The sequence below is a fragment of the Gadus macrocephalus genome, chromosome 22 (assembly GCF_031168955.1).
Source record: "Gadus macrocephalus chromosome 22, ASM3116895v1".
Taxonomy (NCBI): Eukaryota; Metazoa; Chordata; class Actinopteri; order Gadiformes; family Gadidae; genus Gadus; species Gadus macrocephalus.
This window is the reverse complement of record NC_082403.1, coordinates 13099465-13121241: the sequence shown is the minus strand read 5'-3', so window position 1 is coordinate 13121241 and position 21777 is coordinate 13099465. Positions and strand designations below refer to the sequence as shown.

Here is a 21777-nt window from a genome sequence, read left to right as displayed (position 1 = left end):
TATAACTCCCATGGATCCGAGGCAGGCAGAGAGAAACATGAACTTCCCTGCGACTCCATTACCTCTTCGGACTTTCTCACTTGTCAAGGACACATCTTGTTATCAAGGAAGAAGTTAGGCTTTCATTTTCAAGAGAATAAATATAAGATAGGCTTAAATGTACATCCTATATTTGACAGATATAAGGTTACTTAACAGTTCATTTCAAGTGCAAGGGTACGATTTTAATAATTAATATTTTGTGGGGTGGGTCCCCAAAATATGACTTACTATTCTACAAACAAAATAAAACAAACAGACATTGGAATAGTTTTTCCTCCATTTTATTGATAAATTATCATTTTTAAAAAGACCAGAGAGCCATCTTTTTCATTCCACTCACGCTACCGTGTTCTATCTATTGAATTTGAACCTGGTTCAAAGTATTATTTTCGTTATTAGTAATACTTTCTGATACAGCATCATCACCATCATCATCACATTCAGAACATGGTTAGAAGTTTGGACTGTGTCCGTTGTTCAAAAGACACAATGTTGTTAGCCTATAGCGATGCTAGCTAGGACATGACTCAGTTGGCAACCAGCTCAAGGAGGGAGAAGGCTTACATTCTAAAATCACAGGTAGAAGGAGCTAAAGGCTAAAAACACAATCAAATCTCAAGGCTTTAGCAACCTTGTAAAACAAAACAAAAAACAAAAAATAAATACTGAGGTGGCGAACGGATTCATACTGCAGATGGGATTGACCACGTATTTAAAATCAACGATTAAAAAATGATCTCCTCCAAGCAACTTAAATTAAGTGAAAAACTAAAAATGAAGTATAAATTCTCAACTGGCATGGCAAACAAGCCATAACACACACACACACACAAAAACACTCATTGTCTAATACTGGGCAGCAACATTGGCACGCACAGGTATTTTTAAGTACAATTTGTTTAAAAGTTGCTCACATCGAGAGTTAAAATCAAAGACTTATAATGTGTTGTCAGCCTTTAAAGGCTGAAGTAGATGGTTAAAATACACTATATGAACATGCAGCTTCCGAAAGCCACGATTTTAGCTAGCAGCAAAACAACACGTACTATTGCATATGAATCGCAGTGCAATGGGCACATATTTCTTAGGAGTTCATCGTCTTGTTTTGGTCTGCGAATGAAAGACTACATGTTGAATGGGTATCACCAAGTGAAGACGGAGGAGTGCTTATCAAAATATGAAAGTTCAGAGACAGAGAGAGAGAGCGAGAGAGAGACATCAAGTCCAACTGGATTGAAAACTAAATATCTGGGCTCAGCAAGGGATCCATTTACAATGTCGAGTGACAAGGATAGACAAAAAGAGATTTAAATCCCACTTTCTGACTCATCTCATAGGCCTATGTGTTCCCATTCGGCTCATTGCCCCTGCACCTTGGAAGATATATGCAAGTTTCATCAACAATGGAAACTAGTAGGAGGAGACTGACCAACATAAACGTTCAGCAAATTTCATAAAAACACAATGTACAACATGCACCCTATAATAGACAGACACCCACACACTTCAGAACGACACACGTTCTGCTCTGTGTAACAAACACTCCCATTCATATCTGAAACAAAAAGAAGCACAAAAATAATGAAAAGTGGCGTAATATTCCATTCATGCAGGGCTGTGCCAAGCCAGGGGTTTCGTGTGGCACCATTCTAGGCAAAGCTGTTCTCTGGATAGCTGACTTTGATGGCCCCCCAATAGCATGCCCGTACCAGACAGATGAGACCGATCAGGTAAGCCACCGCCCAGGAAACGTACACCGCATTATAGCGACTGGCAAAGTCTCTGGTGCCCACCTGTTGAAACACACACATTCACGCAAATAGTATTTAAATGTAGCCTTAGTGAGTGACATTGTGAAGTAGTCACTTCCCCAATCCAAAACCGAGGTTCCTCGTGCAGACTACTTTTAAAACTTTTACAAAAACCAAGGTAGCATGTAAACCAACTAGGCAGGGGCAGACCATTAACACAGAGGAAAAAGCTCCCAAGACCCTATTGTGAAATTACGAAGGGATTAGTAAGATCATATGATTGTAGGAAAGAAAGAATTATACATTTCTATGCCGAATTTGTAAATGGGCCAAATTTAAACTGCAGGCGTTTCAGCAGTGAAATCAATAAATTATACATTCATCCTAATTTCCAAATGCACATAAACGGTCATGTTTTAATAATTCAGTCGTTATCTCTTTCGATGATGAAACACATTTTTAAAAGGAAACGGGGAATATAAAAGCACTCACTGTGAGCCCCACTCCGACGAAGATGCAGATCATTCCTACTGTGATGTACGCACAACAGCGCCTCCTAGGGAGTGCACTGCCAACCGACGATCTGCGCACAGAGGGGGGGAGGAAAAGGTTCAAAGGCGTATTAGCAATATGGCAATATTTGCATGTCTTATTCACAGTAACACAGATGAAGACATACTGAGAAACACGACGCTGGCAAAGAGGTTTGGAAAACACTGAGGTTCCGATAGTCAAAACTACAATTCCCATCTCTTCAGTGACTGTCTCTGGAATGTCAAAACTAGTACTCTCATCTCCTCCGCCGCCAGGAATTTAAGAATGAGCTACTTTGACTTTGGGGAATAAAAGACATGATAATGATTCAGCTATTGTGTCTAGACCAGGTGGCTATCCCAATGTAATACTGTACATTAAGCCACTGATTTGGCGTGGGATTGATTCAGGAATGTTTGAGGGGGGCACGGTGGTAGGCACGGCTGCCACCCGGTCAGGAGGTCCCGGGATCAAACCCGTTGGAGACTCGGTCCCGTTCTCCCCGTCGCCACACAGCGGTCCTTCCACCGAGAGACTGTGTGGTGGCATAATACTGCATCAGTGGAGTGCTTGGGAGTTGGTCCCATGGTGCAGCACCTTCCGCAAAGGGATCCATGGAGAACACGTCCCGTTAACTTATTCAGTTCATTCGTCAAAGAACAGGTGGGTGGTCCAACAGCCAGGCCAACACACTGTCCTGCCCAAACTAACCAACTAAAAAGGTCATAGATCACCTTTGTCTCACCAATCTTCTCTACAATATCAATCAGTCACTCTATTAATCCATTCGATTATGTCAACTGCAGATGGAAAGGCAGTTTTCTATTGATTCTTATACGGATGCCTTTTAGACTCAAACAAGACGAGCAGCATTTCAAATATCACTAAATAACGACATGTAGCCCTGAATGCTTTATTCAGACAGGTGATCAATCCCTTTAACACGATATGAAGGAAGTTTAGCTCCTCGAGCTCATCCAGATTGAGTTGTGTGGGGTGAGGACGTCTCAACCACCACCGCTCTTATTTTCCCCTTCTCAGTTCACAGATGAAAGCTCCCAGGGATCAGTCACATGATCGCCTCGTTTCCCATCGCCACAGGGGCCCCAACACGTTTACATATCCCATTTAACTCCAGCTCTCTCTCTCTCTCTCTCTCTCTCTCTCTCTCTCTCTCTCTCTCTCTCTCTCTCTCTCTCTCTCTCTCTCTCTCTCTCTCTCTCTCTCTCTCTCTCTCTCTCTCTCTCTCTCTCTCTCTCTCTCTCTCTCTCTCTCTCTCTCTCTCTCTCTCTCTCTCTCTCTCTCTCTCTCTCTCTCTCTCTCTCTCTCTCTCTCTCTCTCTCTCTCTCTCTCTCTCTCTCTCTCTCTCTCTCTCTCTCTCTACCCCCCACCCACACCGTTCCAGAAACTACATCCAACTGCAGGAGAGTTGCAAGGAATGTTATTCAGGATTATATATTATTAATAAAGAAACAATATGGCGCTCTCTTCCTGCCCAAGCACCCCTGCAGGGCTCTCATGTGACCAGGCTCAGACTTCAGGAATCACTGGTATTTCTCTGGCTCAAGGGTAGGGGAGGGGGGGGGGGGGGGGGGTAACATCCCCTTGTTTCTGCACACCCTCCACTTCTATTCCTTGCAGCCACATCTCTACTGAGCCTGCCTTCTATCTCTGCGGGTTATACGTGCTCCCACATCTTACCGATGGTCAAATGATAAGCCTCTCTCTTTATTTCAGATCCAGCTTGACTCATGAGGTCGAATAGTAGTAATAATAACATTATTATCTTATTATCATTTTGATATGCGTCATGTCACTCTGGGGAAGAAAGAGGTCAGATAGCAGGGTGACATGCAATCTCAAGGGGTGAATACATCATGACTCATGAATAAATCGAATTGATGAAGTGTTCAACATAACAGAGATGTAGAACGTCTGTGGACATGAATCCACAGACGAGCACGCAGGTCCCAGATTGACTGGGGAGGCCGCCTCTGATTTCATCAGAACAAAGAGGAATCAGAAGATGTAAAGAGATTCTGTCTCAGTACATCTTCTCATGCTCGGTGAGAGGGAATGAAGAGGCGCGGGGGGGGGCGGGGGGGGGGGGTCTTGAGCTAAATCCCTGCTAGATCTCAAGACCATGTGACAGCCCATCTGATGGCACTGCCTCACTGCGTCTCATTTATTCCTCTCCTCCCACACTTCTTCCAGTGCTCTCTCATAACTGGCCCAGTCGCGTGGTGAGGCCACAGTTAGCCCTGGATCACTAATGCCCATCACACGTCTGGATTAGCCTCCACACAAACACCCGACACACACACACAATGCACAGTGATGAGGTTTAGAAACATTAGCAGCTGGCTTATACTTTCGTAGCAAACTTGGTCGAATTAGGCCTACAATCCTACACTACTTAGGGCGTTCCTTACTAAATATTTGTGTTATGTGAATGTCATTTCATCAGACAGAATGATAGCTGCAGCCTAAAATCAGGCATAATCTGACAACGGAAAAATACTTTGTTTTGAATGAAGTAGGTCATTTTGAATTGGTCCAGAAAGACCGCTGTTCCGCGTGTACACAGTTTATGATGACAGATACCAGGTTACACTGTCTGTACTACAGCAGCGTTGATGTACTCACATTTTTTTGCAGTGTGGGCACTTGGCTAGCGTATTAAACCGGAGCTCCATCCACTGTAAGGACAACAAACAAACAAAGCAAACAAAGACAGAATGCGCCAAGTTAAACAAGGAACTCACCAGAAATTAATCCAGCTGATTCTCATGCCGATAATCACACGGCATGAGTCCTGAATTTCAGGCAGAGTTCCATGATTATCTCCCTTAATGCTCCGGTGGAAGGAGGTCTGTAGGGGTCCTCGTCAACCCCCTCATGTAAACACCAGTCATTGTGGGACATCCCTTCTTTGAAATCAGAAGGTTTAAACCTGGGCCAATGGTAGGCATTGAGTAAAGCATTAATGCGATGAGATGCGAGTTGAATGTTATGGGAGCGTCAATGCATAGTGTCAAAGGTGTTAGCCGACTGGTGCGTAACAGGAACACACAAACAACAGTCCACGCCACTACGCTTGCTACGGTTAGCGTTCACAGTGCACTACCGGGACTTCTGATGTTAGAATTGTGGTGTTAATAACATAGCACTAAATCTAAATCAACATGTCCTTGTTACATCGGTGCAACATGTGGCTTTTCACAGTTGGCATTTTGTAGGGTTTACATGAAACAACATCTTACTGCCAAATTCAACGGTCGATTTTGTACCCCGTTAAAATGCATCAATGGAACTGGCGAACCGCATTTCACCAAGGTTTCTTGAACGCTTCTACAGATCTCTCAGCCACACTGCGAGGTCTTTGAACCAAACAAACCCTCTTTGAAACAAGACGTAGGCGGAAGAGTAGCCCGTTTGCAACAGTGTAAGTAAGGACAGGAGAGGCGCGCAGGTGGATTGAGGCACCACTAGTCTATGGTTAAGGGGTGTTAGGGGGGGGGGGGGGTTGGGGGGGGGAGCGACCAGCCGTCTCAACCTGTTGCTGGGCTGGGGGGGAGCCGTCAGTGGGGAGGGGGGCCAGAGGCTGGGAAGACCTGGCGTCCTCGCTGCCCTACAGGGGCCACAGCGCGGGACAGTGTGGGGGATGAAACACGTTTAAAATGAACAGACACGTCTCGCCTAGAGAGACTGAATGTACGTCAGAGCAGCCACAGTGGGAGAAGTATTGGTCTAAAGACAGGGGATAAGCACAGAATAGAATGATGTTTTATTCTTATTATTGGCCTGTTTAGTCTAGTCAGTGGGAATGTAATGCCTTTCATTAAATCTAAACTAATTTGGGAGTTAACTAGGAAGGTGTTGTGTGTTATGGCGGGTGTTCATGTGTTCATACTAGGAAGGTGTTGTGTCTTGTGTTCATGTGTTCATACCAGGAAGGTGTTGTCTTGTGTTCATGTGTTCATACCAGGAAGGTGTTGTGTCTTGTGATCATGTGTTCATACCAAGAAGGTGTTGTGTCTTGTGATCATGTGTTCATACCAGGAAGGTGTTGTCTTGTGTTCATGTGTTCATACCAGGAAGGTGTTGTGTCTTGTGTTCATGTGTTCATACCAGGAAGGTGCTGCCGCAGTGCCCACAGACCACCCGGAGCCCCTCTGGCTGGGCGGGCAGGGCGGGCTGGGCCGGCTGCTCCTCGGGGATCACCATCACCGGGCTGAGGTTGATGATGCGTCTGCTGTGGGACGGGGCACAGCACAGCACAGCGTTGTCATGCCAACTAAGTGATGCTAATGTGCCGTTCCACCCCCTCAAAAACAACGATGAACCACAACCTGAGAATGGACACGATTCAGCAGATCTGGTCTCTGCTGTTTTTTCAGCATTTAGCAACTTTATGAATCCGAGCAACAAATTAGAGCGAGAATAATCAAAGCATTCAATCAATATTGGACGGACTCCAGAAGGAAATGGAAGTGCAATACGAGTTAAAGATAAATAAATGTATGATTTATTGCGTCAATCTCCAATAAATCAGTTTCATTCTCTTTGTTGACACCAAAAAGAAAATGGCTACCCACAATTGAGTCGAATAGTGCGTCTGTAACGCTGGCTCCACTATACCCTCACTGGTGATCGGAAACTAGTCACCCACGTGCACCGGTTGGGGTTTAAATGCATGGCAGGAATCTCGTCACCGACACCCAGTTTTTCTAAAATTCATAATTCTGCAAATGCATTTCATCAGTGGGCCGTAGACTCAGTCCCATCATGTAATGTGAGCGTAGACCAGAGGCATGCTGCGCTGGGCGGCTCCTTCCCCCCTACCAGTTGGGTCGGGGACAGCCTATCCTCCGGGACGTGTCTTTGCAGATGAGCAGGCAGTTGCAGGGACACCGCACATACTTCTTCCCTGTTGGAGGGTTTTTGATGGGCTGCAGCAAATCAACACATAAAGGGGACATCGGGAAACGTTTCTTAGTACGAGAAGAAACCCCCCCCCCCCCCCCCCCCCCGATACATAACGGTGACTCATTCAGAGAAAGTGCTGGAACACCGATTTATATCTTTGCAAGTCAGAGGCTCAAAGCACACTTTACCTGGACTGCATTGTGTAATTCAAAATGCTGCAATTCGCATGCTTGTCCTCAAGACCCCATGGAGCGTAAAGAGACCTTTTTATTTTGCAATACTATGGGACATTTAGGTGGAGATCATACGGTTATAATATGTATTTTAGTTATTAAACTAATGCCACCAATTACACGACATACAATAACACAAACTCGAGAGACCCAAAATAAATTCTCAATTGCCCGTTCAACACAATCTCTCTAAGGACCCCAGGGCAAGGTCTGAGCCCAGCACAGCGCAGTGCATTGAGGGCCGGTAACAAATAATGGTGGGCTATATACGTGGGTGACGTTGGAGGCCGGATATCAGTCAGCACTGGCCCAGCTCTAATGAGAGCGGCAAACCCCTCCGATGAATTTGTGATGACAAATTGCCCTTCACTCCGCCCTCACAAGGACAGCCAATCCCCCACGGTCTTCATTCGTCTCTCTCTCTCTACGCCAACATGTCATCGGGGCACTCCATCATAAAGACCGGCCACAGCCTCAACCCCTACAGGTCACGGCGTCAGGGGGAACATCGAGGCGGTATCTCTAATATAGCAACTGGTTGCATGAATTAACGAAAGCAAGAGAGAAAAGAAAGCAATAGAGAAAAGAAAGAAAGACACTGACAGAAAGAGACAGACAGAAAGAGACAGACAGTAAGTAAAGACACAGACAGAGACAGACAGAAAGAGACAGACAGTAAGTAAAGACACAGACAGAGAGTAAAGACAGACAGAAAGTAAAGACACAGACAGAAAGTAAAGATACAGGACAGAAAGTAAAGACACAGACAGAGAGTAAAGACAGACAGAAAGTAAAGACACAGACAGAAAGTAAAGATACAGGACAGAAAGTAAAGACACAGACAGAGAGTAAAGACAGACAGAAAGTAAAGACACAGACAGAAAGTAAAGACACAGACAGAAAGTAAAGACACAGACAGAAAGTAAAGACACAGACAGAAAGTAAAGACACAGACAGAAAGTAAAGACACAGACAGTAAGTAAAGACACAGACAGTAAGTAAAGACACAGACAGTAAGTAAAGACACAGACAGTAAGTAAAGACACAGACAGTAAGTAAAGACACAGACAGTAAGTAAAGACACAGACAGAAAGAAAGGACACACAAAACGCCACAATTCAAAGAGATTGATTAAATCATATCCACCCATCATTACGACCCGACGCTTATGAAGCTTAGGAGAGGCTGACCCAAACCCCCTCCCTGATAATTAGAGCTCTCTCCCGACCCCCCCTGCCTACCGTGGCCTCGTTGCACACGGTGCACTTCACCACGTGCTGGTGCAGCTTGCCGTCCAGGTTGATGAGTGACTGGCACACGCGACAGTTGATGACGGGCATGCCCCCCGCATCCGGGCTGGCGATGGCTGTGTAAGGAGGAGGTAGTTCGGCTTAGGAGAGGGGAGGTAAAGCACACACAAACACACACACACACAGGGCTGTTAATATCATGCAGACATGCACGCTATCTTCACAAAGGGCTGAATGGGACGAGGCTTGTTCTACTTATGTTTGTGTATAAGAGGAGGAGACACTAGACGTGGGCCCATTTCCACTGGAGTCAGCGGAAATCTAAATGAATCCAAAATCTTTCAGTATCCTACGTCAAAATAGAAAAGCTTTAGAAATCACTGTAGGGAAAAACTTCACACACACACACACACACACACACACACACACACACACACACACACACACACACACACACACACACACACACACACACACACACACACACACACACACACACACACACACACACACACACACACACACACAATCTCGTGGTAAAGTTAACGCCGGTAACAGCTGGAATCATCCAATTCAGATTCATCAAAGAACATAACAGACGTGTTTTGTCAGCGATCAGGCCCCAGGATGTATAGATTTGAATGACGAGGTAAAGAAGTATCCCAATAAGTCGGTCCAAATAAAAAAAAAAAGACATAAAAAGATAAGACCATGACGCGACGTCCCAACAGACTAATAAGGCCAACTGCTGTGATGGATGAAGACCGGGTTAGGAGGTTCCTAAAATGGCTTCTCCACCAACATTTATCCCAGCGTGGGAATACGCTCCACGTTGGATAAACAGGGGTAGTGGGGAGGGCAATAAAGAAATAAAGTTTGTCAAAGAAACAAGCAACTGCCAACATGCTTGCATACTACATGTCAGCATTCTCCCCCCCCCCCCCACCCCTGGACACCAGCTGGGGTCGATAAACTCATGGGGAGGCGGCTAAGCGCTGACCTATTAGATACTACAAGGACAAACCATGTTACAAAGGCTTTTAGAGACAACACTGTTTAGAGACAATACGATGGACCGCTGGGTTGGTGACAATCGTTCTAACTTAAAATAAGGGGTCACAGGCCAAAATGGGGACTGAGAGCCATATCCCCTGACAATTAAAAACTATTTCTTTCATACAACTGCTCAATTTACATTCAAATGCATTTTCAATTGAATGAACTGTTCAATTCCCCTAGCGTCCCATCTGGGTGATCATTGAGCCCTGGGAAGAGATTTCATGTTGAATGTATGTCATGTTGAACCACATTGCGTGAGGGACCATGGTATGTGATCTCCTCTGGGGGTCTTCAGCAGACCACCATAGCCAGGCTAAACCTATGACAGCCCGTGACTAGCCGCCTTTTTGCTCGACGTGTGACCAGACTGTTGTACTGTAAAGAAGCCCTGTATGACGGGAGGCTGTTTAACACAAAACGGATGGCTCATTTTACAGGAGCGAAAATGTAGAATAGTTAGTAGTAGATTTCGGGACTTCGATGACTGGGTAATCTGTTCAATAATCATTTAGAAGAAGCTGTCTAAAATTAAAACTACTTTTCATTGGTGGTTCCATTTGTCTAGAGATAATATGATATGGTGGGATGTTGTGAAAACCTCAAAAGTATTCTCATAGAAGTTAATCCTAATAATAATAATAATAAAAAACAAATTACTAAAAAGTGCCGTGCACTTATAATTCAAACACAACCTTCATCACAATATCACTCATGTTTTCCAATGGTTCTATTCGTTCGTCTAATAATATCACATTTATGGCAGGATAAAGTACAGAGAAGTATTATGACATTATAACATTTATTGTTATTGTGCATTATGAAGCAGAACTGCTCCCAGAGGGGAGCACCCCATCCTGCTAGGACAGGGCCACGGCCAGGGGCCGGCAGAGGTCCAGACCATGAAGCGTGACAAACTCAGGACGTGTCTCACTTGTTTCTACCAGTGTGGCCTTTTTCAGCCGAGGCCTTTACCCAAAGTGCCTTACAGTAGTTTTAGATGCATGTCATTACGGAGCAGGTGTGTGTGTTGGGTATCTTGCTCAAGGGCACCACAGATTCCTAAATTCATTAGAAAGAATTTGCTGTGAGCAATGATAGTTGTTCCTTACCATCTAATGCTAAAAGATATTTCTTTGAGAAAAATGCAACATGTAGTCATTTTCTTCCGTGTTGCTCGTTGGCTGTTCCTCTCATCTGCCTACTGTCATGTACAAGGAGACGAGTTGGAAATGAATAACTAAAAGGGAGGAGAGGGGGCTGTAATAAGAGAAAGATTTTCTCCACTGACCATCAACACCACTGAAACAACCACCACTGTCTTCCTTCCTGCCGTGCTTTCCTCCAGCATTAAGGCCCGTCTCAGTGAGCACTTAACGCCTGAGTAGGGTACTGGTACACAGACTGCTGCCTGGCCCAGCTGGGTCTTCATGGGTTGTTTGTTTGGTCTGCAACGTGGCGTTGCTGGTCGCAATGCGCTCTCTGACTGGTTGACATGTTTGACAGACAGGCTAATTGACCAACTGCATTCAGGACCCAGGTCAATTTACAAAATATGCCGTTTTTAATACAGTGTTCACTCCGCAAACAGGGACTAGATTATAAATTAAAATATATATCAATAGAATTTCTATCTGGAAATGAAATGGAACATTTGAGTGAATAATTGCCAATAAAACGTTTGGTATGGTTCTGACATAACAAATATTACATTCAGTGTAGAGCTCATAGCAACATGTGACTAGAATTTTAGAGTACCGCCCAGAAAAGTATCTGTGCGTACAATGGCTTTCCTTCTCTGTGAGGAGTGCTGATATCACAACACTGCAGTCTTGGAGGGCCCGGCTGTAAATATAACCTCTAGATCGTCCATGGATTGCACAATAGTTGAAAGTACAGAAGAGTGAACACAGAATGATCCTTAAACGGACAATGTTTTATCGTTATTTTATCGTCATTATTGCCAGACAGAAAACCCCATCTTTATACACACTATATGAACCTATGATACGTGTTTTGGTTTCATGAAAGACGTTCAAAATAGTATAGGCTGGTTAAGCAACACACACACACACACACACACACACACACACACACACACACACACACACACACACACACACACACACACACACACACACACACACACACACACACACACACACACACACACACACTGTCTGCTGACTCCCCATAATCCTGTTTACACATTGCTAGGGGATTGTAATCCAAGTCCAACTAACTGAAGAAAAGGAATTAGCCATGGTCCACAGTTCAGAGAGGGAGAGTCTAGGTCAGGAAATATCCAGATATCCAGTCATCTGCCAAGTCCAGAAGCAACTATCAAAGGGCTGTTATTTTTTGATAATTTAAAGTCCAAGTATTCATTATCAGAGTGGGAAATAGGAATGTACAGATTTGAGTGCATAAGGACAGAAACAATATATTTCAAATCTCCACTTCCAAACCTATAAGCCCCATTTACCTCTAGATTCGTAGAGACTAAAAGTGTTCAGTTAAATCTATTCATAATTTTGTTCAGCCTGGTTAACCAGTGACCAGTATACATCACAAGTAGCCTACCGGAGTAAGATGTTGTTTTGTATGGATGCTAATCATCATAGACCTTGTCTGTAAGCATCACCACAGCAAATAGACACACACAGCAAAAAAGCAAAAAACATAAATATTGGCAGCTTTGGAATGACATTATAATGAATCACTTTCTCTATCCTGAAACCCAATAACATAATGGTGCCTTCTGAGACCAGAGAACCACCAAACGCAGCCTAGATGGTGCTTGGTTTTCTTGCTATCCGATCAGACCAAATCCAGTGGAAGAAAGGAGCTACCCTCTTGCCATGTTCAGCCTGGGCCTACTGCTAGCTTGATTTATAAAAAGGTCTAAACGTTTCTACCGAAGCGTGCTAATAACTTAACGTGACCAGAGCAGATTAATAAAACATATTATCAAAGGAAGAGTTTGTGTCCATTTGTATCCATTTCTCTGCATGACTGTGCACGTTATCACACAGCCTGATCAGATATAAGGCTTTGAGGGGGCAAGAGGTGACTGGACCTTATGGAACAATCCAAGTGGTCCTTGTTAGTTCTGAGTGGCTACCACTGATTAAAAAAAAAAATATATACAGCTATATATATATATATATATATATATACATATTAAATGAAGCCTGATACCAAAATAACTGGTGTAGGCTATCAAGCACTGATTTGTATCCTGAAACATCTGGCTACATGTACACATGTATTAGGAAACCATTGGAAACAATGGCCTCCTATGTTGTGCAGTACAGACAGTTTCTAATGAAATGAAACACTGTATACGGTTATGCGTAATGTCCTACATAGTTCCTCAATGATGACACATATTTGTGTTCTTGTTTGGAGCATTAGGCTGCGCAGCACATGAAGCTGTGATGCAAGCATTCCTGGAGAAAGAAGAGCTGTTATTGTCGGCCCATGTACGTTAACCCCCTGCTCCACTCAATCTCTTCGCTTTCTCCTCCACCAATTGATTTTCCACCGACGCCAGCTGCCATAGCCTCTATTTACGCACCAATTCGAAACATTGCACACCGCGACGAAACGCCCAAAAATGATTCAGCATGCAGAGGAGGGAGCAGAGATCCCGTCGCGTGTTTACCTCGGGGGCTCGGCTCCTGCAGATACGGGGGGGCCACCGGGCTGACGTTCTCAGAGTTGGGGGCCGACAGCAGCGGCGATCGTTCGTCCATGCCGTCCGAGGCCATGACAGCAGCGGTGGATTCAGAGCCGATTTAAAATAAACAATACGAATGGTGGTGTTGGTGGTGGTGTGGGTGACTGTCTTTCCTCGGCATGGAGGAGAAGCCAGTGATTCGGGAAGCTCGCTGCTGCTAACCAACGCGGTCGACGGAGTCGTGGAGGTGGAGCCTTGTGTTGTGACCGGGTAGTGGGGGTGTTTTAGGCACGCAGGAAGGATACCCCGACCTTCTCCCAACCCTCCAACCTCCACATTTATTGACATCATGCTGTTAAACATCATTACAGGGGGTAGGCTTATTGTGTTTGAAGAATATAAAAGTTACATTTATGTCAGAGATAGCAGGCCAATAGCAGGCTATGAGAATATTAGGCTGTTATTAGGAATTCATGTTATGATTTGCTATTGCGGATATTCACTATTTAATATGCGATGAGTCAAATTATCTCGTAAGGGGATTGCTTTGCAAATTATTTAAATTTCCAAGAATTTAGAATGAAACTCAATATTATTGAAATCGACTGTAGCGCTTCAAACGACGTCATACTATATTTATTCCACAGGATGGCGCCCCATACTTAGCCATTTGTGTATTAACCAATGTTCTTTCACGGTGCTTTCATAGTTCATTATTGCGGTCTTTACCAAAATGACGTAACACAGCAAAGCACGCATGCTCGGGATCACATCCCCACCCACTGAGCATAAATGGCAAAACAGACCTGGATGAAACTATGTCTCATGAGACATGTAGGCCTATAGTTATGTAAATAGTAGGCCAAGTCCTCTAAGTTTTATAATTTTCACATTTACACATATTTTATCAACAGTGGACCTTCTTTCTACACATCACGTTTAAGCATTGAATCATCACAATCATCATTCTGCCTCCTAATTCATGGTTAGTTTCCTCAAGCACCAAATGGCTCGTAAATTCCGAGGTCTGTCGCCCACTTTCCAACTCCTCCGTTTTCCGCTAATTGGGTCTGGAATCTGAATAATGTTTTAACAGAAATCATGACATTAGATCCATTAACAGAACAATACATTTAAACCTGTCCGGTCTATCTACAATTACTCTTGGATGCTTGCAAAGAAATGCTCGGTTTGGGTGAGGAAAAGTTCCACTCACAAGAAGGAGCTTGTTTCGTGTTTGTTTCGAGCAGATGGTTCCAGACCGCGCGCTCCAGACGCGGAGCGACTCATTCTTTCCGACTGTTAAAGCGCGAGCGACTGGCCCGCGTGCGTCGTCCAGATCTCTCGTGAAGGTAAAAACCCACATTATCTAAAAATCCTTCATCTTCTAGATATCATGTCTACTGAGTATTTCAAAATAGTGCACGGGAAATTTACGCAGCTAGTTTCCAGATTGCGATGATCCAGAATGTTTTAACCTATAGCTACGACATGCTACAGAATGAACACATAGAAATGTGTTTCTGTTAGGCCTACTTTGAGGCAGAACTCGTGAGCTTGTATCAGCAACATCTGCGTTACATACTTCGTAAACATCTCAATAACATATCAACAACATCTGAAAGCTACCAACGTACGTCCTTGTAGGCTATTCAAACAAAAGCCGCTTGCGTTTTTAACTAGATAAACGTTTTAAACAAAGTACAAGACTACAAATAGTTCATATTTAGAATGCAAATCTCTTTTTGTGTTTATTTCATCTTTCGGTAGGATTTTTTTTTTCAAAAGCAACAATGCACTGTACATTTGCTGCATGAAATAGTTTTGTGAGTGACTGAGGGACTGAATGATGGAGTGCAAGCTTCACCAACCATGCATGACCTGGGACCTTTCCCCGCTGTCCCCCTAGCGAGTGTCGAGATGGTCGAAGGGGAGGTGAGATGGACCTGGCTGGGTGTCTCCTGCTGTCTCCTGCTGTGCGCCGTCAGCCCAGCGGGGGGCGAGAGTGCTGCAGGGGAGCCGCCAGACCTCTTCTGGGACTGGGAGCTGGGCTCCGGTGGGGGTCGACCCCTCCCCCAGGAGGAATTCCTGCACATCTTCTCTGCCGCCGATAGTCCCTTCGTCACCGAGACCCTTAACCGTCCCGCCAACTGCAGCCAGCGGTTCCGGCTCCCGTCGGCCACGGCGGTCTGTTGGGGGGAAGCGGCCGGCCCGGAGGAGCTGGCCCGGTCCCGGCAGTTGGTTCTGCAGAACCAGGCGGCGCTGGAGGCCGTGGCCACCTCCTGCGGGACGGAGGTGGAGGAGGGCGTGTCGACCGTGACGTACGCCCAGCGGGTGCGTGGTGATCTGCGGGGCGTTGTGGTAGACCACCAGAGCATGGGGGTGACCATGGACACCATGCAGCAGGTGTTGACGTCGCTGCAGGAGAAGAGGAGGGAGGGCACCGAGCAGAAGGTCTACCTGAGGTGAGGGAGAGCGTACATGGGTTTCGATCTTCTTCTATTAGACACAAGTGGAACCAGTGGAACAATATCAAATAGACCGAAAAAATGGTATAGATGCACTTGACATAAAACAAAAAGTTCCTCATTTTTTTAATCTGTACTAGTTAGAATATCCACCTGTCTCAGGATCAGAGTGATGTAATATGACTCTCCCAACACCCCCCCACCCCTCAAATACGTCTGTTAATTTGAAGCACACAATTAGGCCCAATCCCATTTCTACCCCTTACCCCTTCCCCCTCCCCCTTACCCCTTCAAAACAAGGGGAAGGGGGAAGGGGTAGAAATGGGATTGTACCCCTTACACCTTCCCCTTACCCCTTCAAAACAAGGGGGAGGGGTAAGGGGTAGAAATGGGATTGGGCCCTAAAGTGTAACAGAATCTGCTGCCCTTGAAAGCATACATTTCATTCTGCATTTTTTCTCATCCGACGTCCTCGTCCTTAACTTGAATATACATCCGTCTTTGACCCTCTTCAGCATGAGGGAGCATCTCGCCAGCGCAGGGGACTCCATCCACGGCAGAGAGCAGATTGCAGAAAACCTGGAACACCAACTCTCCCATCTCGAGACATCTCTGCTCAACATGCAGCATCGCCTCAACAAGATACTAATGCAGTAAACACGCAACCTTTTCTCTGTGTTGGTTCGGGTGTGAGGCATTTGTCAGGTATTTGCACTCATTCCATGTTATATATTATGGCAATGTAGGGGATTTAGCACATGTTCATTCTCTCCACCGTAGCGGTGAGAACGGGACGATTTATCAGTATGCAATTATATTATTTACATTTAGTTGAACCGATACACGTTATCCACAGCCATGTACAAGTGAGGCTGTGAACATTTGAAACATACAATATTGAGGCATCAAAAATGTTATTCCGTGGGCTGGAATAGCACCAGTTTGTTTTTTTCTTAAAAACAAAGTGCAGATTATCTCTAGGAATCAGAACAGCACTCTTCATGTATGAACATCATACAAACATACACTCCAACGTTCAAGCGCTGTGGAAAGCTCTTAACTCTGTGAGTTTGAAACACATGGTATGCGGATGCATTAAAGATTCCTGCTTAAACAGACATGTTCCATAAAGACCATTTATGGCAGACTGTCCATTTTATAGGTTCTCACAAAAAACCGAAGAAAAGAAAGGTTTAACTAGACAGTAAAGTGGTTTGACCGATAGCTGAAGTTTAATTAGCCTCTTTGGAATATGATGTAAATGACTGTTGCACATGGGAAGCTTTGAAAATATGTAATTATCTGAGAATGTTTTAAAGGATCAATAAAGACGATTAAACTGATGTCTTCTGACCCTAACATTGAGTTGCAGACAAGATGCTTGATGTAAAAACTTTTTTTTTTTTATCTATATCAAAACATATACAACATATAAGCATACTCAATGTTATGCTCAACATATCAAAGGCCAATCGAAGTGTACACATTACTGTATTGAGATCAAAAATCTTGCTTTGTAGTTGGAATGAAAAAAAACAATTTTTGGCTAACTTTGGTTACATCTCTTCCTCATCTTGACATATTCCAAATAAAACAACAAAACTAAATTAAAAGGACCACTCTGGGGAGAAAATCCTCTAGTCTAGTGTATGAAACAAACCTGGTCCCAATAATCAAAGTAAAAAGTATACCATCGCAAACTAGCACATATATTCACATCCAATGGTATTGCATTGACTGCATGCTTGCGTTGTTTAATCTTTACAAACACAATATTAGATTAGATACCACACTTAAGATTTCTAACTGTGATTGTGACTGTTGTCTGGAGGCCTATTTTGAAATAAATAAGGAGTGTCATTCCCACTCCAGGATATATAGCTGCTTAATTTATCGATAGAAACTTGCATGAAATTCATCTGCAAGAGTTCTTCAGGAGAATTCCGGACTTGATTTAAAATTCACCCGAATTAGCTCTTGTTTCCCCCTCGTCAACAGAAGTTCCCTCATCTACGTTCATTCTCACTGGATGGCGACCTATAGATACACGTTTTGACATCATCCGATGCAAAATGCCCTGAAGAAAATGTCAGATGTCTGCTTCCTCGTCTTCGATTTGCTCCAAGGTCTTGAGATAATCCCCAGCCAAAATCTTCTTTGGTAGGATATCTGTCAATAAAAAAAAAAAAAAAAATCAATTTTATCATGTGTTTTGTTGTCGGTATTGCCAGCATGTTATTCTTTTTTAATCTACACTTTCTCAGAATCCTTTTATGTATGCAACAGGTTATAGCCTGTTGTCAGAATGTATATACATAGTCAGAGTTTAACCCCATGGCAATGTGTGAATTTAAAAAGATTGCATAGTACAACAATTATTTTGTGGATGATAAACTTGTGTTTCAACATGGTTAAACAAAATACTATTATAGCTATAGTTCTCACCAGTGAGGAAGTGAAACGTGTCCTTCTCCTCTGCAGTGCTGGCCAGGTCACTGTATGAGAGCGACTTCGACCCTTTGCCAGATCCATTGTTGAACGAGGACACAGCCAGGTACTGGACAAACAGCTCCTTTAATAAGATAAAACATATCAGAAGTCGAACAAGAGGGGGGGCGAGATGGACAATACTCCAAGAAATCACTCTGAATCCAAACAGTTTCAGTTAGTTACGAGCCTATCAACAATGCAGCAAATGTTGAAATTTAAGCTATCTGAACACTCAAGTAAACTTAATCTTACTGTTGCCTTCGTGGTGAGAAAGAGCGCCTCCTGGTTGATGTTAGAGACGTCGGGAGAACTTTTCATGATCAGCCGTACTCTTGAGATTGGGAGAGAGATGTTTTTGTTTGTGGAGACATTATTATCTTTGTCTGCCGTGTTTGCAGACATCTTCATGGATACAGTAGTTTGCTTACAATGCCGACCCAGTGCGTCCAGAGCGCGGATAAACGGTGAAACGGAAGTAGGGGATGTTTTGAACGGTGACGCCGATATCAAACTTCCTTTCCTTTAAAATCGAAGAATGCAATTAAAATTTTCGTTTTTACATCAAATAATCTATATTTTTGGCTTAAATTAATTGATTTTATTTTCTGTATAATTATTAGAAAACGAATGCCTCTAACCATATTAAAATAGCATCACTGCACTGTTTCCTTCAACCAGCGGTGGCGCTAAATACGTAAAGGACTCGGACCATCGAAGAAGATTCACTGGCCAACATGAAGAACAAACGCATCCCTGGATAGAAAATGTGGATGGTTTTACGCTAATTTAGGCAGCACGGGCGTTGCTTTGTTATTGTATTGATATACATGACTAACATACATGAATGTTAACCCGGGTATATTGGTTACTTGTAACTAAGTCAACAGATTTTTTGGTGGTCTTCCGTAGTGAGGCTTAAATTGGGCAAGCCTTGTATTTATTTTTGGAGACTGGACCTCAGCACAAAGATGCCGCTAGGTTTGAAACCATGTTGCTCTGTCTGCAAGACGAATTCGTCTTCGATGTGGAAGAAAGGCACCCAGGGAGAGATACTGTGCAACAACTGTACTGGAAGGAGTGCCATCGGAGGACCAGCTGGACCATCTATATCCTCCATCACGCTACCAAATAATGGTGGAGGAAAGCAGGTTTGTTCAAACCATATACGTCTTGTCACGTCCGTCTGCGTTGGCTGTTAAGCATGGAGCTTTCTACAGTGTGTAAATGCAGCACTTCATCTTGCTTTCCGTTGTCTTGACAGTCAAAGCAGGAAATTCACAGGAGGTCAGCACGACTCAGAAGCACCAAATATAAAGCTCCCGCATCAGAAAAGAAAGTGTCAACAAAAGGAAAGGGGAGGAGACACATATTCAAACTGAAAAATGTAAGTTAATTTTAAGCACAAGCTTCTGACATATGTTTTCTCTTTGTTGTACAGCCTATTCAAAAATTATGTGTTTTCTTCTTCTTCAGCCAATCAAAGCACCTGATTCCGTAGCTACCATCATCACTTCAGAATCACTTTTTTACAAGGTATTTTATGTTTTCTCGGTAATCAATAGTTATGGTTTTCAATACATGGTTAAACATTTAACCATGGCTGTCACAAATCATTCAACTTTAATATGCTAATATAGGAAAACATTCTAAAGTTACATCTGTGTACCTGCCCTCAGGGAGTGTACTTTCAGATAGGAGATGTGATCAAGGTTATCGACGAGGACGATGGCAAGCCCTACTATGCTCAGATCCGAGGTTTTGTTCAGGACCAGTACTGTGAAAAGAGCGCCGCCTTGACGTGGCTCATCCCTACCCAAGCTAGTCCAAAAGACCAGTTTGATCCTGGGACGTATATTGTTGGTAAGCTAATTGTTATACCTTTTTGTGTGATATTTACCTATACATAAAGGAGAAAGCAATGTATTATTGAGTTTAAACATAGTTTCATGCCGATAGGGTCCCCAATGTATTGTCAACATCAACTACAGGAGTTAGATGTTCATGTTTACTCAGGGATATGTTACATGTACAAAGAATAACTCGTAACAGTGAGTGTGAACTCATCTTGGGCTCTGTGTGATCTGTTTGGCTGTAGGCCCAGAAGAGGATCTGCCAAGAAAGATGGAGTACCTGGAGTTTGTGTGCCACGCCCCCTCCGAATACTTCAAGTCCTGGAGCTCGCCCTTCCCCACCGTCCCCGTCCGCCCAGAGAAGGGCTACATCTGGACCCACCTCGGACCCCATCCAGCTCCTTCCATAAAGGAGTCTGTTGGAGTCAGTAGCTAGCGGGGTCCGCTTCATGACCCTCAATGCATGGAGACACGTGCACATTCATGTATCATAGTACTTATGTTTCCAGAGTAAACATTGTCAACTAAATTCTAAACATTACACAAAATGTTTCAATCAAATTGAAAGGAATTCATAGAATTACGGTTTCAATCATCGTCTGAACCTTTTTCCAATGCGTTGGTGGAATCGCAGAAAGATCTATGACTTTGACAAACAAAATGAAAAAACTGATGTAAAAACATTGTAAATACATTCATTGCTGTTATTGGTGCTATTCTATATAAAAAAAATGTTTAAATAAAATCATGTCCAGTAAGTTATTGTCGAGTTGTAACATTTACTGGGCCACACACTGGTCCAGGATCACATTCACGAAAAGGGTGGCCTCAATGGTCCTTTTAGTGATCGCTGTGTCCCTCTTCCTCTTCCTCTAACACTCATCTTTTCCTTTTGGGTGTGTGCCTGGGGCCCATTTAGAGCAGTGGTGGTATTTCAGATTTGGAGTCAAAGACACAAGCCTGAACTGCACAAGCTGTTCAAAACATGATTCGCCCCATAAGGACATAGATGCCTCACGTTGTGGTCCTGACGTCATCCGACTACCGTCAATCATTTTCGACATAGTTGAGTCATGTGACAATTTGACAAAGTACGGTAATTCAATCTCTCCAAACCTTCTCTTGGGTGAGCATTGTTGACAGAGAATCTCCACTGTGTCCCATTGCCAGATCACTGCTGAGTTTTGCCAAGGTAGACCTCATAATCCCTTCCTCATTGAGCTCCAGATTAGCTCGGAGACTGTCTTTCAGAATGCTGTCAATGTGTACACTCACATAAAATATCTCACTGGGATTACAGACCTGCTTCAAAGGTAAAATATATTAAAAATAATTGACGGAATTTTTTTTATACTTTCTTTGTACCAGCAAGATGCTGACTGAGGTGAGGAACTTGGGGGGGGGGGGGGGGCATTAGGGGAGTCTGATGACCTTCACAATAGTGGTAAACTGAGGTAGGGCCAGAATATCTACGATGCTACGGAAAACTCGC

At 43.8% G+C, this 21777-nt stretch overlaps 5 protein-coding genes across 8 annotated transcripts in view; 2 read left to right on the top strand and 3 right to left on the bottom strand.

The window, feature by feature from the left end:
* Positions 1-309: 309 nt before the first annotated feature.
* On the bottom strand, positions 310-13761 carry pip4p2 (phosphatidylinositol-4,5-bisphosphate 4-phosphatase 2). 3 transcript variants are annotated; one of them, XM_060044165.1, is made up of 8 exons: positions 13463-13761; positions 8731-8855; positions 7173-7279; positions 6459-6582; positions 5884-5958; positions 4974-5026; positions 2286-2376; positions 310-1835 (listed from the first exon to the last, which is right to left on the bottom strand). In XM_060044165.1, exons 1-8 carry the CDS (start codon positions 13566-13568, stop codon positions 1692-1694), a joined length of 825 nt encoding a protein of 274 aa, XP_059900148.1. In that variant the 5' UTR covers positions 13569-13761; the 3' UTR covers positions 310-1691. The 3 variants fall into 3 exon arrangements, with proteins under 3 accessions (XP_059900148.1, XP_059900147.1, XP_059900150.1); XM_060044164.1 differs by having other exon boundaries at positions 8731-8879; positions 13463-13759; XM_060044167.1 differs by lacking the exon at positions 5884-5958 and having other exon boundaries at positions 8731-8879; positions 13463-13758.
* Positions 13762-14212: 451 nt separating this feature from the next.
* Positions 14213-17558, top strand: si:ch211-57n23.1 (uncharacterized). The gene is made up of 3 exons (XM_060044171.1): positions 14213-14829; positions 15387-15942; positions 16461-17558. Exons 2-3 carry the CDS (start codon positions 15398-15400, stop codon positions 16600-16602), a joined length of 687 nt encoding a protein of 228 aa, XP_059900154.1. The 5' UTR covers positions 14213-14829; positions 15387-15397; the 3' UTR covers positions 16603-17558.
* Positions 17335-18921, bottom strand: chrac1 (chromatin accessibility complex subunit 1). Its single transcript, XM_060044172.1, has 3 exons — positions 18688-18921; positions 18391-18517; positions 17335-18114 (listed from the first exon to the last, which is right to left on the bottom strand). The coding sequence occupies exons 1-3, from the start codon at positions 18841-18843 to the stop codon at positions 18035-18037; spliced, it is 363 nt and encodes a 120-aa protein (XP_059900155.1). The 5' UTR covers positions 18844-18921; the 3' UTR covers positions 17335-18034.
* LOC132451591 (uncharacterized) overlaps positions 18444-21777 on the bottom strand; it is a 62003-nt gene continuing 58669 nt past the window's right edge. For both annotated transcript variants that reach the window (XM_060044162.1, XM_060044161.1), the window contains exon 5: positions 18444-18622. The gene's annotated coding sequence lies outside the window, so the exon portion shown is untranslated. The remainder of the gene's footprint in view (positions 18623-21777) is intronic.
* Positions 19135-21043, top strand: gatad1 (GATA zinc finger domain containing 1). The gene is made up of 5 exons (XM_060044170.1): positions 19135-19583; positions 19697-19819; positions 19909-19968; positions 20112-20295; positions 20531-21043. Exons 1-5 carry the CDS (start codon positions 19404-19406, stop codon positions 20719-20721), a joined length of 738 nt encoding a protein of 245 aa, XP_059900153.1. The 5' UTR covers positions 19135-19403; the 3' UTR covers positions 20722-21043.